Here is a 15,883-nt window from a genome sequence, read left to right on the forward strand (position 1 = left end):
ATATTTTCGATATGCCTGATTTAATATTCAAACAAAAGTGGTAGGTAGTAGACCTCGAAGCAAGTTGAAATAAAAATGCGGTCCATCCTCAATAAAGACTTTGTTCGGCTGGATGCTGGGTCGCAGTTCAAGTCAGGGAGTGACAGGTAGTACATCGTAGTTTGCTTCTCCAAGGCGTGATTTTAGAAAGCGTGAAAATATGGCAATGGGGTCATCCGTTGTTTGGTCAATCGTGTTCTGTTTGATGTTGGCACAATTGGTTGAATTAAGACCACAGAATCGATACAATACCCGACAAGATGTTGGACAGTTTGAAGGTGATCTGCAGAATAGATGCGAGAAGCTTTCTCAATAACAGAATTGAAATGATAATGAAATGTTCCAGGGCCCACAAGCAACAATCTGGTGCGAAAGGATTTCTTCATACTTGAAATTCCGGAGGAAGCCATCGAGGACGAAGTCGAGGAACAGATGAACATGCTGATGGAAAAGAGATGGAAACAACAGATTGCGCTGGATCGGTTCGTTTTGAAGTTGTATGAGGAGTTTCAGAAACGGGAACGCGAGGGTAACCTGAATGCTTACCGTACTAGATTATACTGAAGTGAATAAAATGTTTTAAAATGGTGTTTGTTCTTTATTTGATAGTTCTCTCTAAATTTTCAGATGCTCAGATTGAATAATATTGTGTAGTTGAAAGTTAAAATCAAATTCAAATTTTCTTAAAGCAAGAAACAATCAGTATTCCGGCCATTACCAAGAAGACAATTCTATCCAACATCTTCACAAAGTCACGCCATTCTAGATTTTTCTGATGCAGGGTATCGTAGTTCTGAAAAACAAGACACGTGGCACGTGAAATCGTAAAATGTGATGACAATGAAGACCTACCGATGCTCCATCCAGTCGGAGTATGATTCTCAGGTAAGGGTAGCTAATGAGCCGTGCTAGCCAAGAGTCGGGGGCCATCTTTGCGGCATAGGTTCGTAGCCATTTGTCCAGAATGAAGAGCAGCACGCAGATCCACGAGAAGTAGAGGCTGCAGCGGAAGAATGCAACTGAAAGGAATGGTAAGCAAAAATTGTTTGTGTTTGATGCGTTTGATTTTCATTTTCAGTATACATTCTAAAGATTTAATTCCTAACTATGTTATACTGCATGGATACTTGATATACAAAGAACTATTAAAATGCATTAGCTACTGGTTTGAAGATTTAATTCCGGTTGCTTCATGTCATCGGGCATGTTGTTCGTAATTGTTTGTAGTTATGTGAGTAGCTCAGTGGTCAAGTGGCACCAGTTTTTGCTTACTGAGCAAAAGATCATTGGTTAAATTATGAATAGGATTTCAATGTATTAGGCTTAATTTAAAATCCGCAGGCCGAGTTTGGGGTCATGAAGCAGTGTTAGATTTTTAGCAATATCTCATCAATTTGTTTCTCTTTAGCAAATCTTACGTTACGTACGGAAAGGTAAATAAATTTAAAAGTCATCTGTAGTGAAAACATTCCATTTTGTGAAAAAATCCACTCGAAAAATAGGTGGGTTGTGCTTAGTAGGCCCAAAATTAGATCTAAACCCTACTACTTCTATATTTCTTTTATGACTATGGCATGACCATACTTTCCCGGGTAATTAGCTCAGTAGTATGAGACCCCTCAACTGTGTCACAGGGCCGGCATGTTACTGGGTATTCGGAGGAGCTACGCGGACAAAGTATGCAAACACGGGAAAATTCACATTTTTTAAAACATTTATTACCCTTTTATGTGGCGTGTGGGTGCGGGTTTTCACATATATGCGGCGTGTATACGAGGGTTTAAAATTGGCACTCTACTCACTGCTGAAGCGGGGTCTCGTACGGCGTCGCGACGCTAGCGACGTGATTAAGCAACTGAATTCAAGGCCCATTGCACAACTCCCACCAGCTACAAACTCTCTCTGGCCTACCATCGATCAACGAAGGGGTGCTAAACGTCCCTACGAGATGGAATCAACTGCACGGGATCCTGATAAATGCCAAATTGGGAGCAAACAAACGCAGGATAATGTTGATTCAGTTCCCATTTTCAAAAACAATGTGGAACAATATTTTTGGCTATATCTGTCCAGAATTTACCCAGACATCCCTGTGGAATCCGTACGCACCATGACGAAATCGACAGCGATCCACCAGTAGTGAAGCTCGTGCCGAAATGCAAAGACAACAACACGTTTTCGTTCGTGTCTTTCAAAATAGGACTTGATCAAAGCACTTAACCCTGTAAATTGGCCAGAAGGACTGCTGTTTCGAGAGTTCGAGGATTACGGGTCTCAACAATTTCGATTCTCGCTGAAGACCAAAAAACCAATCACGCCATTAGTACTGCCGGAAGCTTCATCATCCTCGATCAGTTCCATTATGAATCTAAGCTGATCTCTTCCAGCCCGGGACGCAATAAATCAAGCGATTTGGAAGCCCTTAATCCACCCCATCACAATTCAGCCTCTCCTACCGGCGCTCTTCAGTCCCAGTCCTGTGTTTGGGTACGGAGATGTGGTCTTCCACTCTGCTTCATCAGGCAAGTACACAATCGATTCGAACAATACACTTCCGGTAATGCCGATCGCTTCCAGCCGTTCAACACCACTAAATTTATTTACAAACTCACGCCGATGCTTCATGGATGTTCTCGACGTATTCAGTCGATCAACATTATCATCGTCAGCACTTGTGTCACCGGGATGCACGCCTGCAAATCCCACGGTAACCCCTAACCCCATCGTCACAGTCGAGTCACTCCATCAGTCATCCCCGACTCTGTGTACGATATTGGTAAAGGGGTCTTCCAGCCCGTTATCGCAGGCAAGTACACATTCAATATGAACGTATCACTTCCGATAATGACAGTGGCTTTCAGCTTTACAACGCCAGTTCAAGCTCTCGCCGATGCTTCTCAGTTGATCTTGGCGAATCCAATCGAGCATTGTACCCTACTTTCTCATCATCAGCACTCACGCCTGCATACCTTACGGAATCCCCTAATCCACTCGTCACAGTCGAGCCACTAACGCCAGCGACCTGCAACCATCCCGGTCCTGTGTACGAAGTTGGTGAAGAGGTATTCCACTCTGTCGCAGCAGGCAAGTGCGTCCACAATATGAACATTCCACCAGCGTTGCCAGATATACCGATTTATCGGTATTTATATCGATTTCCGAACTAGATACCGATATACAGATAAGGTTCCTCAGAATACCGATTTTTATGATTTTATACCGATTTATACCGATTTTTTTTGAATAATCAAAATTATTATTGCCTGAACTCGCTCGAATTTCGGACATTTTTTTTTGTGAGAGACTTGTATGTTTTTGAAAACCTCATATTTTTTTAGCCTTCAAAATTCTAAAACAGTGTTCACTCGGCTGTCGACAAAAGCAGGCCACTCTCGATGTGTGCTACGCGATCGTCTGTTTCCTCGGCAGCAACCATTGTGTGGTCCTCCTCATTGTTCTTCATCAGCAGTTCTTTCGGTCGATGCGTCGTCGACTTTGGAAAGCAACCGTTTCGTGATGAGTGTGTGAGTGCTGACCACATTTTGCGTCCATTGCTGCAATGGACGCGCTCTGACCCTCGTTGGCGTACAACAATTTGCCATACAATGAAACTACTGGAAGCGGCTCCAGTTCTGATGGAGGAGGCTTTTTGGATAGCGGAAGATAAAGTGTTTATTGTGTTGTACCTTTTGACTATAGTTTTAAGATGTATTGTATAGTGACCAAGAATCCTCGGCTCTGTAAAGTTAATTCGGTTGAGCCTTATCAAATAAATTATTAAACAAAAAAAAAAAATTCTAAAAAAAAATCATCTCTAAAGATGCCTTATGCTTGATACTCTTTTGACTAATGTTTGCATTTCCTCCTTTTGATTAGTCGATGGCTCTTTCCGGTTATGCCTAGGGAATCGAGAAATAGTATTTAAACATAATTTAACTTCCGGAAGTTTGTATTCATTTTTTAACTTTCCCTGAAATTTTCTTCCATCTTACCTTAGAAGCTTCTTCAGCCTTCGCTCGAATAATTCTTTCATCTTCTCCCGCCAGTTTTTTCAACTTTTCCGGAACTTCAAGGATGCTATCAGATTTTTATTGCGAATTCACACAAGCTGCAGGAACATTTAAGAAGTTCTGAAACTTCAGACAAGTCTAGACGTTTGTGTTTGTTTCGATAAATTAAAGATAGTTTCAAAAACTTCTGTTACAATTCGAAAACCCGGAAATTTCAGGAATGTCCAGCGAACTCTAGTGAACTTAAGGAAACATCATAAATATTTTAAATATCTTCACAAGTTCAAAGAACTTCAGGGAAATTTAATGGTTTTCAGGAACTTTAGTGAAGCTCAGAGAACATCAGAACAGATCAAATTTCAATGAAATTACTGAAATTATAAAGGAGTTCCGAGTAACTCAGGCAATTTCCAAAAACTTCAGCAATGTCCTGAGGGGCTCATGCAAATTTAGGAAACGTTAGGGAAGTAACATGAACAGTAGAACATTGCGAGAACATTTTATAGGGAGTTCTATGCTTTTTTAATGGCATTGTCGATAACTTTTAAAAATTAAAATTAAAAAATTAGAGATATTCCCTAATTTCAGGAAAATTACAAGAACTTTTAAGGAATTTCGAAGAATTATGGAATATTCCTAAGTGCATTTCAGGACTGTTCCGAAAACTTGAAGGAAATTGCGGCGTCTTCAGGGATGTTTTATGAATTATTTACTTGTTACTTTCACATGTTCCGTAAGCGCTCTGGCTTCCGACTTTCTTCAGATGTTTCTTCCAATCTACCTTAGGAAGTTTCTGCCAGTGTCTCTAGGAAGTTTCTTTCGTCTTCTCCAGGATGTTCAATTAATTCTCCCAGAAATTTCTTTCGTCTTGTTCTGGAAGTTTGACCATAAGCCAAAGGCTTTTTTGTTCGACTTCCATTGGAAGGTTTTTCCGAGCTTCTTCTGGCTTTTACTGGAAATGGCTACTTTTGAAAATTTACTTCCGATTTCCGAAACTTTTCTGGCTTCCTTTGGATATGACATCCAATTTTCTTCCGATAGTTTATTTAAATTTTCGCCATAAGTTTCTCAATTCGTGTCTCGGATGTTTTTCTAACTTTTCTTAGAACTTTACTCGAACTTCATCCAGGAGAGCTTCTTTCGTCTTTCTGTGGATGTTTTGTCAGCTTCGTTGAGAAGCTAATTCAAACATTCCCCGGAGTTTTCTTACGGAATTTTTCGATCATAGTTCAAAAGCAAAAATTTTGCTTTGATTAACGGCTTTCTCAGTCACTGCAACACTGCAACGACTACGATGTAATTTGCTCGACATTTCGGCCATGGGTTGTGGCCTTTTTCAAAGGAAAATATTTTTTGTCGATATTGCCAATAGTTTAGTCGTTGTTGTGGCTGATTTTTCACATTTTGGTTTCATTTAATGATATTTAATTGAAAAAAAAAACAACTTGTTCACAATTTAGATCACAATTTGAGAACAACGATAATTTTAAAAATTAAATTAAAAAATTAAAGAGTTTTTTAAGACTGAGAAAGCCGTTAAACAAAGCAATTCCTCTCAAATCCCAGTCGTCACCATTGTTAAAAATGTTGCTTTCAAAAATATAAAATGAATTAAATAGTAAATGCCGATAAATACCGATTTTTTAATACCTTCGATACCGATAATCTTTCAAACAATCTGGCAACGCTGCATTTCACGTCAAGCAACGTTTATCGCTTTCAGCTGCCTGTAGTCGTCAAGTCACTTCCACTCAGCAGCACGTTAATGCATCACAGAAGTTCCAGTGTCGGCCATCACAGTGAGTCCAGTCAACCTTACAACGTCCCAACAATGCCATGATGTTCATCCCTCCGTTGAATTCGAAACGAAAAAAAAACATCTTCTCAACGCTTCATTTCTATCCACACTCAGAGTATCCTTGTAACGTTTGATTACAAGACTCACCGTTGACTTTGGGAATTTTAATAGTTTTGCTATTTTTGAGGCAGACCACGAAGGGTGCTCTAGATGTTTGTGCACAATTAATTTTCTTTTCTCAAGTTCCATGATCCGTAATTTCGGGATGCGTCGATCAATCGAGAAAACTTTTCACCAATTTCTTCGTCAATGAAACATCAACAAATGCCTGTCAAATGTTTTTTGTTCCAACCACCAGGGGCGCGGTGGTGTATTAAACCGTGCGTCCAGATTTACTTTGAATCGAGCTTTACTATCAGAATGTTAGAGGCATGTGAACCAAAATTGTGCAGTTACTTTTATTTCTTTCTAGCTTTCACGGAAACTTGGCATCGAGCTGATATCAATAGTGCTGAAATTTCGTCCGACTATACATTTTACCGTTGTGATCGCAGTGTCAGACTAGTCAGTATTCTCGCGAAGGAGGAGTATTAATCGCGGTCAAAGCTCACCTCAACTGTGAAACTATTGCACTGTTGAATTGTAACTAGTTATCTCGAGCAAGTCGCCGTCCGGGTACGATTGGATTTACGGTCTCTTTACATTGTCGCTATTAGCCTTCCACCAAACTCATGTGCCGACCTGTAACGCAGTGCAGCATATTGCAAACTGTGCTTCTGTCGCTCACATCATTGTATCTCTGGGTGACTTTAACCTCCCCAATTCGCGTTGGCAATAGGACGAGGATGTAAATGGTTTCATTCCCTTGAATGTTTCTTCCAAGCATGAACAGGCACTCATTGAAACTATGTTCTCTGCAGGCTTCTCGATCTTGTATTCGTCAGTCTTCCAGAGCGACTAGACCTTATTGAACCCGCCACGCCTCTGTTGCCCGTTGGCAATCACCAGGTGCCTTTTGTTATGCTGTTCGATGAGAGTATCGATGATTTAGTAGTACAGAACGAGTCGGACGATAATCTTTGCTACGATTTCCGCTCGTGCGATTATGGCCAGTTGAAAACGGCTCTGGCTGCCATTGACTGGAATTCTTTATCGCTAACCGGACGATTGGATGGAATATTATAAGCATCCAATGACAAGCTTTACGCAGGCTTAACGAATATGTTCCTCGGAAAAGATGACCGTTCAGTTCAGTTTCCAGTAAGCTATGGTGGACCTCCGAACTTCGGAACCTTCATAAGAAGAGCACGTCATCGTTTCTTCCTTTCAAAGTCTGAGAACGACCGTGATTACCTTCGCGAAGTAGAGCTGCAGTATAAAACAGTTCTATTATCCACCTATGATAACTACTTATTCAGGATCCAGGACAGCGGCAAACAAAACCCATCGTGCTTGTGGGATTTCGTGAAGAAACGGCAAGCATCCTCTCGCATCCCATGCAACGTTAGCTTTAATGATGCCCACGCTAATATAAATGTGGATGCAGCAAACCTTTTCGCCTTGTCCTTCGAGGCGTAGCAAACCCAATAAACATTGCAAGCTTTATAGAGGTTTTATAACATTCTACAAGTCTAAATCATGGTCTACAGAACCCTTATAAAACCAAAATTGTTACTTGGGAAGTGTCACCTGTACCAAGGCGCGATTGTTTTGCTCACATTCCTTCGCACAACATCAACCTACCCGTTATTCAGTTTTCCGCAAAAGAAGTAGCAGAAGTCATCGATGAACTTGACATCAAAAAAGGACCTGAGATGGACGGTTTACCACCCCTGTTGCTGAAAATCTGCTCGCTTTTTCAACCGATCGCTTCATGAAAGATCCCTTTCCGACGGCTTGGAAAGCTGCTTACATCGTTCCTATTCACAAGTCTGGCAAATGTAATCAGGTGACAAATGATCGCGACATATCTATACTTTGCTGTCTCAGCAAAGTTTTTGAAAGACTGGTGCACAACGTTCTAATCAACGTGGCGCCTCCCAGGCATGGAAAATCATTTGCATTCATTTCATGCATTCATTTACATTCATTTGCCCCTAACTTTTTTCATCAACAGAATTCCGCAAAATGATGTATGAAGGTTTTGTAGGTTTCGTTATTAACTACAACCTTTGTCAAGAACTCAAAGCTGTATCTCTTATGCATGATGAACCAGAGCAAACAGAATCCACTACTGTTTTTCAGTGAATGTGTTTTACATTCACTGAAAAACAGTAACGAGTTCTGCCCGCTCTAATTCGTGATGCATAAGAGATACAGATTTGAGTTGTGGGCAAAAGTTGTAGATAATAACAAAATCTACTAAAGCTCTATATATCATTTTGCGGAATGCTGTTGATGAAAAAAATTAGAGGCAAATGAATGTAAATGAATGCATGAAATGAATGTAAATGATTTTCCATGACTGGCGCCTCCCATTATTTTAGATGGTCAGCATGGCTTTATGAAGCATCACTCTACAACAAGGAACCTCATGTGTTACGTCTCCCCACTGTCCCGTGGAGTAGAAGAGAGGCGGCAAGTTGACGCGGTGTATGTTGACTTTGCGAAAGCCTTCGACACTGTACCGCATATTCTAGTCGTGGAGAAACTAAAGCACGTACGTTTTTCAGATTGGATTACAGAGTGCATATCATAACTTGTGCGATCGTACCGCATATGTTACGGTCAACTCGGCTCGATCGGGTTAATAACAAGAAGTGTAAAATTATTATCGTCGGCCGCTGTCATAACCCCATTTTTCATCAATACAGGACGGTAACGGCATCATTGGAACGTGTGTCGTCCAACTGTGACCTCGGAGTTACCATCGGCTCAAAGCTCAGATTCAACGAACACGTGAGCATTACGACTGCCAAAGCTTTTTCTGTGCTGGGATTCATACGTCGCCACGCTTCTGAGTTCACCGCTGTAAAAATACTCTGCTGCTGGTTGGTTCGTAGTATTCTGGAGTACGCAGCTCCGATTTGGTCCCCTTATAAAGTAGCGCATGTTCTCGTGATAGAACGAATACAGAAACGATTCTTACGTTTTGCACTTAGACAACTTCCCTGGAACGATCCGACCCATCTTCCTCCTTATGCCGACCGATGCATGCTGATAGGATTGGAGCCACTATCTGTCAAACGAGTAACGATGCAGCGGCCATTTGTCTTCGATGTCATTGGAGGATCTATCGACTGGCCTGAACTTCTCGCACAGATTCCGCTAAAAATTCCTTCTCGGTGGTTTCGGAACTCAGCTTTAATAGCAGTCCCATACCATATAACAAACTACGATAACAGCAACCCTTTCGATACGTGTCTTCGCTTGTTCAATGTTGACTGCACACTTAGAAATTACTAATTTTACACGTAACGGAATCCATCTTTGACATAAAAGATGAGACGTAAACAAACATCTCATTTAATATTAAGTGCTCCGAGACTGAAAAGCCGTTGCTCGGCGAAAAGTACGTTTGATTGAGCTATATTTCACGTCGGTTATGACTCAAATTGATGTCAAAATTGACGCTTGTGTATGTCACCCTCAGAGCACCTAAATTTACATGATTTTTTCTAAGTGTGTGTGTGATGAATTTAATTTAACTTGACTTAAAACGTTTTTAGAAATACACACTTAGAAATACATAATTTTACACGTGACGGAATCCATCTTTGACATAAAGGATGAGACGTAAACAAACATCCCAAGTAACAATTCAGTGACCATTTAGCATCCACTCTGATTTATGATGGTTTTATAACGGCAATGAACAATCTATTTAGTTTAAATATAGCATTTCAAAGTGTAAAACATTCCTGCTTAGTAATTCAGCTTTTTAATGTTTTAAAAAACTGTCTTTTTTATCAATCCCTCCTTAAAACTGTTCTGTAATTCAAGCATAAACGTCATTAGCAATTGTTTATTAATGTCTTGATAAAAAAAAAACTTTATAAATGTGTTCTATCTTTATAAAAGCAACCATAAAACCATTAGGTTTTGCATTAGAGCAAAAAGCATTTATTGTTGCTTTTTTGGCTTTTTAAAGTGCATCATGAACTCCCCAACTACTCTGTTTACAAATTGAGCTTAAAATATGGTTCCTCATAGTTAATAAATGCCAAATTTATGACAAGGAAATCTCGAAGGATAGACGAAGTAGGATGAAAAATTCAAGCCGATTTCAGCAAAATTTACTTCTTTAGAAGAACCAGCACACCATCAACGACTGACCATCTGGCGGAGAAGAGTAAAGTGAGCGGGGCCCTCGAATTCATAAAACATTGTCGAATGTTTAAAAACATACCAGCCTTCTCCAGATCTTGCGAATAGATGATAATCGAAATAAAAACCGACAGCAAACCACTGAAACTGTTAGTTAGTGGAGATTAGCTGGTTTCCGATCCATAGCAGCGATTTTATTCGGCTAAAGAATCAATTCTTCGAAAATTTCATTCAAGCGTACATCCCTGCATCGTTGGAAGGTGCACTTCTGTAACCATCCGGAAGAAGGGGATCTTTTTCGGGAACGATTGCGCTTCCAGCTGTTGTAAAACAGTATCGCAAACTATCTGAGTAACTGCTCCTAATCCATCGGGAGAAAACCACCTGGAAAAATCCTGGATCTCACAGCGCAACTATCGAAAGATAAACAAACTTTGACGTTTAACTTTTTGCAGGCAACTTTGCCTCCATAAATGCTGCCATAAATCTGAACGGGTTAGGATCAAGCAAAATGGCTTTAGATAAATACAATTCAGCCTGCAAGTTTTCTTCATAAAAGCCATTTTAAAACCTTATTAATTTGTTAAGGAATTCTTGAATGCAAAACAACTTTTTCACAAATGACTCATGAAAATCAACGTTTATGCCACCGCCATGTTACAATTAGATTGCTTGTTCATTAATATTTCCTTAGATATAACTATATTTTGGTAAATTTAGCAATGAGCAAACATTTAAATGCAAAAATAAAAAAAAAACTTTGCCAAGCTCGATCTGAAGAATATATTTTTTTTTTCACTGTTAAATAATTAGTCAAGTCGACGTTTTACGAGGGTGGACTTAATTTTTTCGATGTTTTCACGTACATTTCACATAAAATTTAATATGGCACTTAAAACTAGGCCACTTATGAGAACTATTGTAATAAATTTGGATATTCAACAATATTTTTATACCATCAGTTTCTATTTTAATTATGTTGATAAGATCGGATTCATAAATCCTTTGCTATCTTGATTGATGCTTTCCTAGTGGATTCAGCATGCGGCTAGGGAAAATGGCTCGGAAAGGGTTTTTATTGTCGCTAAATAGCTTTTATTGCAGCTTTCAAATGGTTCTCAATGCGTTCGTCATACAACCTTTTGCAGTAAATCAACCTTGAAGAGCTTCGAGAATACACCCTTCAGAACCTTCTCCAGGGTGGACCAACTAGACATATTCTAGTCTTAATGAGGTTTTGGTGGATGCATTAATGACAAAATAGCCTTGACCAGGGTTTTATGAATGTTGTTTTATAGTTGCTTTGTAGCATTTCATTAAATTTAAAATTTTACTTGTTAAATATGTCATGTAAATATGTAAATAAATGTTACTTGTTAAATATGTCATGTAAAATTATGTGCTCCGAGACTGAAAAGTTCGAAAGTACGTTTGATTGAGTTGAATTTGGCGTTTGTTATGATTTAATTTTATGTCAAAATTGACGCTCTTTTATGTCAGTCTCAGAGCACCTAAATTCACATGATTTTTTTTCTAAGTGTGTAGTTTATAAGTAGAAAAGTTCAGTCTGTACGTCGAAGACGGTGAAAAATAAAATATAGTAAAAATTCCTTCCTTACTCCCGCCTGATTGCAACCCAAGCAACACAAGTCCATCATAATAAGTTGCTTCAACTTGATTGTGACTGAAATAAGTCACATACTAGTAACCACAACTATTCAGTGACAAGTGTGCTGCTAGGGAAGGACGTGGCTGGCGCTGAGACTTGTACAATGAGAATTGCCGGTAGCTCCATGCAGTTGATTCATTGCGAAATTTAACTGATTATGATCAATTACGGAGTAGCAGAAATTGGTATGTGCAGTCAGTCCAAGTTAAGCTAGACATGTTTTCGATCCAAAGAATTTTAATCGCAGCCGGGGATGGAGGGACGAGCTTGGGGTCTCGCCCGTAATCCCGCACAACTTAATTCATGCTTTTTGCCCCTTTAATGTTTATAGACTTCTTGGTCCGTGTCTCGAAAGTTCTGAATATCATGGTAACTACCCAAGTAACCAAAAGTTCTGTTAAAAGGCTATTTGTGGCTTAAGCAGCTTGGTTGAAGGTGGTCTATAGAATTCTAAGCAGCATCATTTTTAAGTCGTTATAAGAACATGAAAGTTTCGGTACCATAATTGAAGAGCATTCTAAGCAGCCCCAGCACGAACCGCTACGTCATCTGAGATATATTAAGGTGAGCTGTTGTCCCGCCTACTGTTGGAGTTTTCAGTACCAGCCAACTTACTTGAATACGAAACGCAATACCTTGATGTATTTTAAATTGGTGCGGCAAGGTATTCCAACACACTTGTGGCGCAGTAATTAGCATCCGTAGATCGCATGCCGAATATACGGGTTCGAATGCAGGAAATTGCTCTTTTTTATGTTTGGATAGAATATTGATGCACTGCATAAATATAAGAATTATGCTTCCATAATAGCTCTGTCGGCCAGTTTGGGTTAGAGGGAATACACACACACACACACACACACACATACACGCACTGCATAAATATAAGAATTATGATTTATTTTAGCCACTGATTATTTCATATTTACGTACATTAAATTTTGTTACTAATAAAGACTTGTGTGGATTGTTTCATGTGGGCAATGACTTTCAAATTGCTAAGAAGTTCCGCAGGGAACTTTTAAAGTATCTTGGGGGGGGGGGGGGGTCTTGTTTGGAACTTGGACCATGTTTTCAGCTTTGCCCGAAGTTCATAAGAAGTGCTTAGGGATGCTTTTTGGAACTTTTTTTGAACTTCAAGTTGCTAGGAGTACGCATCGGAACTTTATGGAACTTGAAAGTGGGTTTTATCATTGAATGTGGAACTTTGGGTTGCTCGGGAAGAAAGTGCTGTCGGAACTTTATTTGAACTTTATGGAACTTGAAAGTTCTGTTGGAACTTTATTTGAACATTATGGAGCTTGAAAGTTCTGTCATAACTTCATTCGAACTTTATGGAACTTGAAGGGTCGGAACTTTATATGAACTTTATAGAACTTGGAAGTGAGTTTTGTCGCTGAATGCGGAACTTTTGGTGACTTGGGCAGATAGCGTTAGACGGCGGAATCAAGAAGGCTAGCGCTGCCTTTGCGAGTTTACAAAATGTTTGGAGATCAAGCTGTATTTTAATTTCAGACATAAAATCAGTTAAATGATTGTTTGGTGACCTCACAACAGGAACTAGAATGCTGAGCTCCATTGTCATTAGAAACTTTTATCAACAGATATTCGAGAACGATAGTCCCCACCTCGTCACACAAAAGGGTGGAAACGAAAATCCTAAGAAAACTTTCAATTGGTATCCTTCGCGACATCGTAGCAGAAGCAGACCCAAGGGCTTACTCCTCAAAAAAATCAAGCAATTTGACAGAATTTTGACCTGGGCAAGGCAAAAGCAAGCCAGGATGAAAATCTTTCAAGAAGGGGCTCAGGGTAGTAAAATGAGTGAATGGAAATGTATTCAATATCAAACGGTGAATAATAAACTGAAACATATTGTGATCCATCATGCTTGATACAAATGCATGAAAATCGGCATTAAAAAAAAACAATCCCCTTATACTTACATATTTTAGGATTCATTGTAGGCGGCACAAAAGCAGACATCTGCAGGAAAGCCGCAATCAGCATCACGGTTCCGAACGTATTGGCAAAGATTCTCAGTATCCCATCCAACCAAAACGACACCAAAATCATCACGTTGGACGCTAGAAGCAGATAATGTGGTTGAATAATATTTGCATTAAAAGTAGAAATCAAATTATCCTTACTAAAGTACGGAGCATACAAAATCGTATCGTAAAACTCGTTGTTCCGCCGCAGGTGCAGCCTTAGAATCGATTCCATCCGCGGATTGCCATCCTTCAGCACAAACAACTCGTGCGTGTTTTCATGTTGATGCTTGGTAATCTTCTCCACATTCCAGTCCGATTGGATAATGTTCGGGTGGAAGTTCTGAAATGAACTCATCAGCTAATATCTCATTGACGGGAACGTCAAAATGTGTAAATCTCACCACCGCATCGGGCATCAGCTTCAGTGGCGTCGTGACGTGCTCGGTGGCCATGGCCAGGTCACATTCGTTGGTCTCGTGTGGCCATTCGGGCGAGTCCCGCAAAGCGCAGTAGGTATCCGTGGTGATTTCCTTCGATAGCCACTCGAAAGAACCGTCGTGGGTGAACGAAACGTGATCCAGACCGAACATTTCATTCACCGTCAATTCGGCGTCACTGATTGGGAAAAGATGATTTTTATAAATTTGTAGTTTTTTTTTTTGTATGGAGCATTTGAAAACCTACTCCCTCACATAGACGCTAGGAGTCCAGGTGAGAAACTGAAAACCGACAATTCTGGTGATGTTGCCATGCTCTTCCGGTATCCAGGAGGTCCGATTATCACGCCAGGCTCCCCGAAGGAAGAACCTAGTTTGAAGCGTGTTCTTCCAGGAGTCGTATGCCACTCGAGTGAAAACCAGCTGCTTTATCTCGATCGGTGTGAACCACTCGGGAGGCCTAAAGGTCGAATTCATCTCCAGCTCAAACATCAACTGCTCCCTCGGTGTCAAGAGCTTGATCGATTCGAATTCTTCCAACTGAGTTACTGAACAACACTATTAGCTATCTACCTTCACCTGCAAACATAACTTGAGCACTTACGGGAATCATCATCCGAGGCACAATCGTAGAACCATTTGGCGTGAGTCGAACCCCAGGAGCTGAAACTCAAATACTGAACCGCGATCAGGTTCTTATCGGTAGCGGACATCAGCGGCAGCTCCTGACCTTCGATACCAACCTCGATCAAGCCTTCCCTGGTAATGCGAATTCGCAATGGCAAAGGATCGATCGGTGATAGCACGTTCTTCGTACTTTTCGTTTTAAGTGGATTTTTCTTGCGCTGTTTTCTTATCTCGCTGAATGTGTTTGCCCCAGCGCCGATAACTAGTAAGGCGAGAACGAGCGAGAACGCAAAAAATGCACATGGCACCACGAGATGTGTTAAAATGTTATAGGGGAAATGTCTCTAATGTTGGCCTATGGATCTAAGATTGGGCCCATCACTAAAAAACTGCTATTTATCAATTTTATCTAGATGAACGCGTTATTGGGACGTTACTAATTGATATTTTTGGTTGCTATTGAAAATTTAGTTGATTGCTGAATTTATGTATGGGCCCAAATTAGGGACACTTAGGCCGACATTACCTGCATTTCCCCTATATATCTTAGATACCAACCTATTTCATAGACCTGAGCATCCGGGCTGGTAGAATTGGTATCGGACAGGAGAATGTGAGCATCTTTTGCGGCCACCACAAACAGACGCAGATTGACGAGTGTTTCGTTGTCCAGGTTGTGATTGTCTAGTTCCTCCAGCTTGAAATAGGTGTGGTAGTTGTAGCCACTTATTGCGTTGAACTGCTTGCACTTGTCTAAATCTAAATTTCCACCGATAGAAATGTCTATTAAAACCTGATCCACGTGGAATCGACTTCTCCAAACCAACCTGCATAGGTGACGTTGTATTTGCTTTCCGTCGAACCAAACTGGAAAAATCCTACCGTTAGAAAAATGGCCGTGAAGAACCACATAATTGGATCATGCAAGGAAACGACGGCTTCCGGAGCTTGTACATAGAAGTTGTATTCGAATTGAAGTGCGATATAAGACTGAGAACGTTTTCTCGATCTCTACGTTGGCTGGAGGATGCTGAGGTCAGTTT

The 15,883-nt window shown here is 40.3% G+C and overlaps 1 protein-coding gene across 1 annotated transcript; it reads right to left on the bottom strand.

Annotated features, from left to right (window-relative positions):
* Positions 1-667: 667 nt before the first annotated feature.
* On the bottom strand, positions 668-15,779 carry NtR. The gene is made up of 9 exons (XM_065225309.1): positions 15,668-15,779; positions 15,399-15,599; positions 14,818-15,102; positions 14,461-14,761; positions 14,178-14,391; positions 13,933-14,116; positions 13,729-13,869; positions 892-1,058; positions 668-832 (listed from the first exon to the last, which is right to left on the bottom strand). Exons 1-9 carry the CDS (start codon positions 15,750-15,752, stop codon positions 713-715), a joined length of 1,698 nt encoding a protein of 565 aa, XP_065081381.1. The 5' UTR covers positions 15,753-15,779; the 3' UTR covers positions 668-712.
* Positions 15,780-15,883: the final 104 nt, after the last annotated feature.

This window comes from Ochlerotatus camptorhynchus, unplaced genomic scaffold (genome assembly GCF_037179485.1).
Source record: "Ochlerotatus camptorhynchus isolate MF236.1 unplaced genomic scaffold, CSIRO-AGI_Acam_v1.1 ptg000021l, whole genome shotgun sequence".
Classification (NCBI taxonomy): domain Eukaryota; kingdom Metazoa; phylum Arthropoda; class Insecta; order Diptera; family Culicidae; genus Ochlerotatus; species Ochlerotatus camptorhynchus.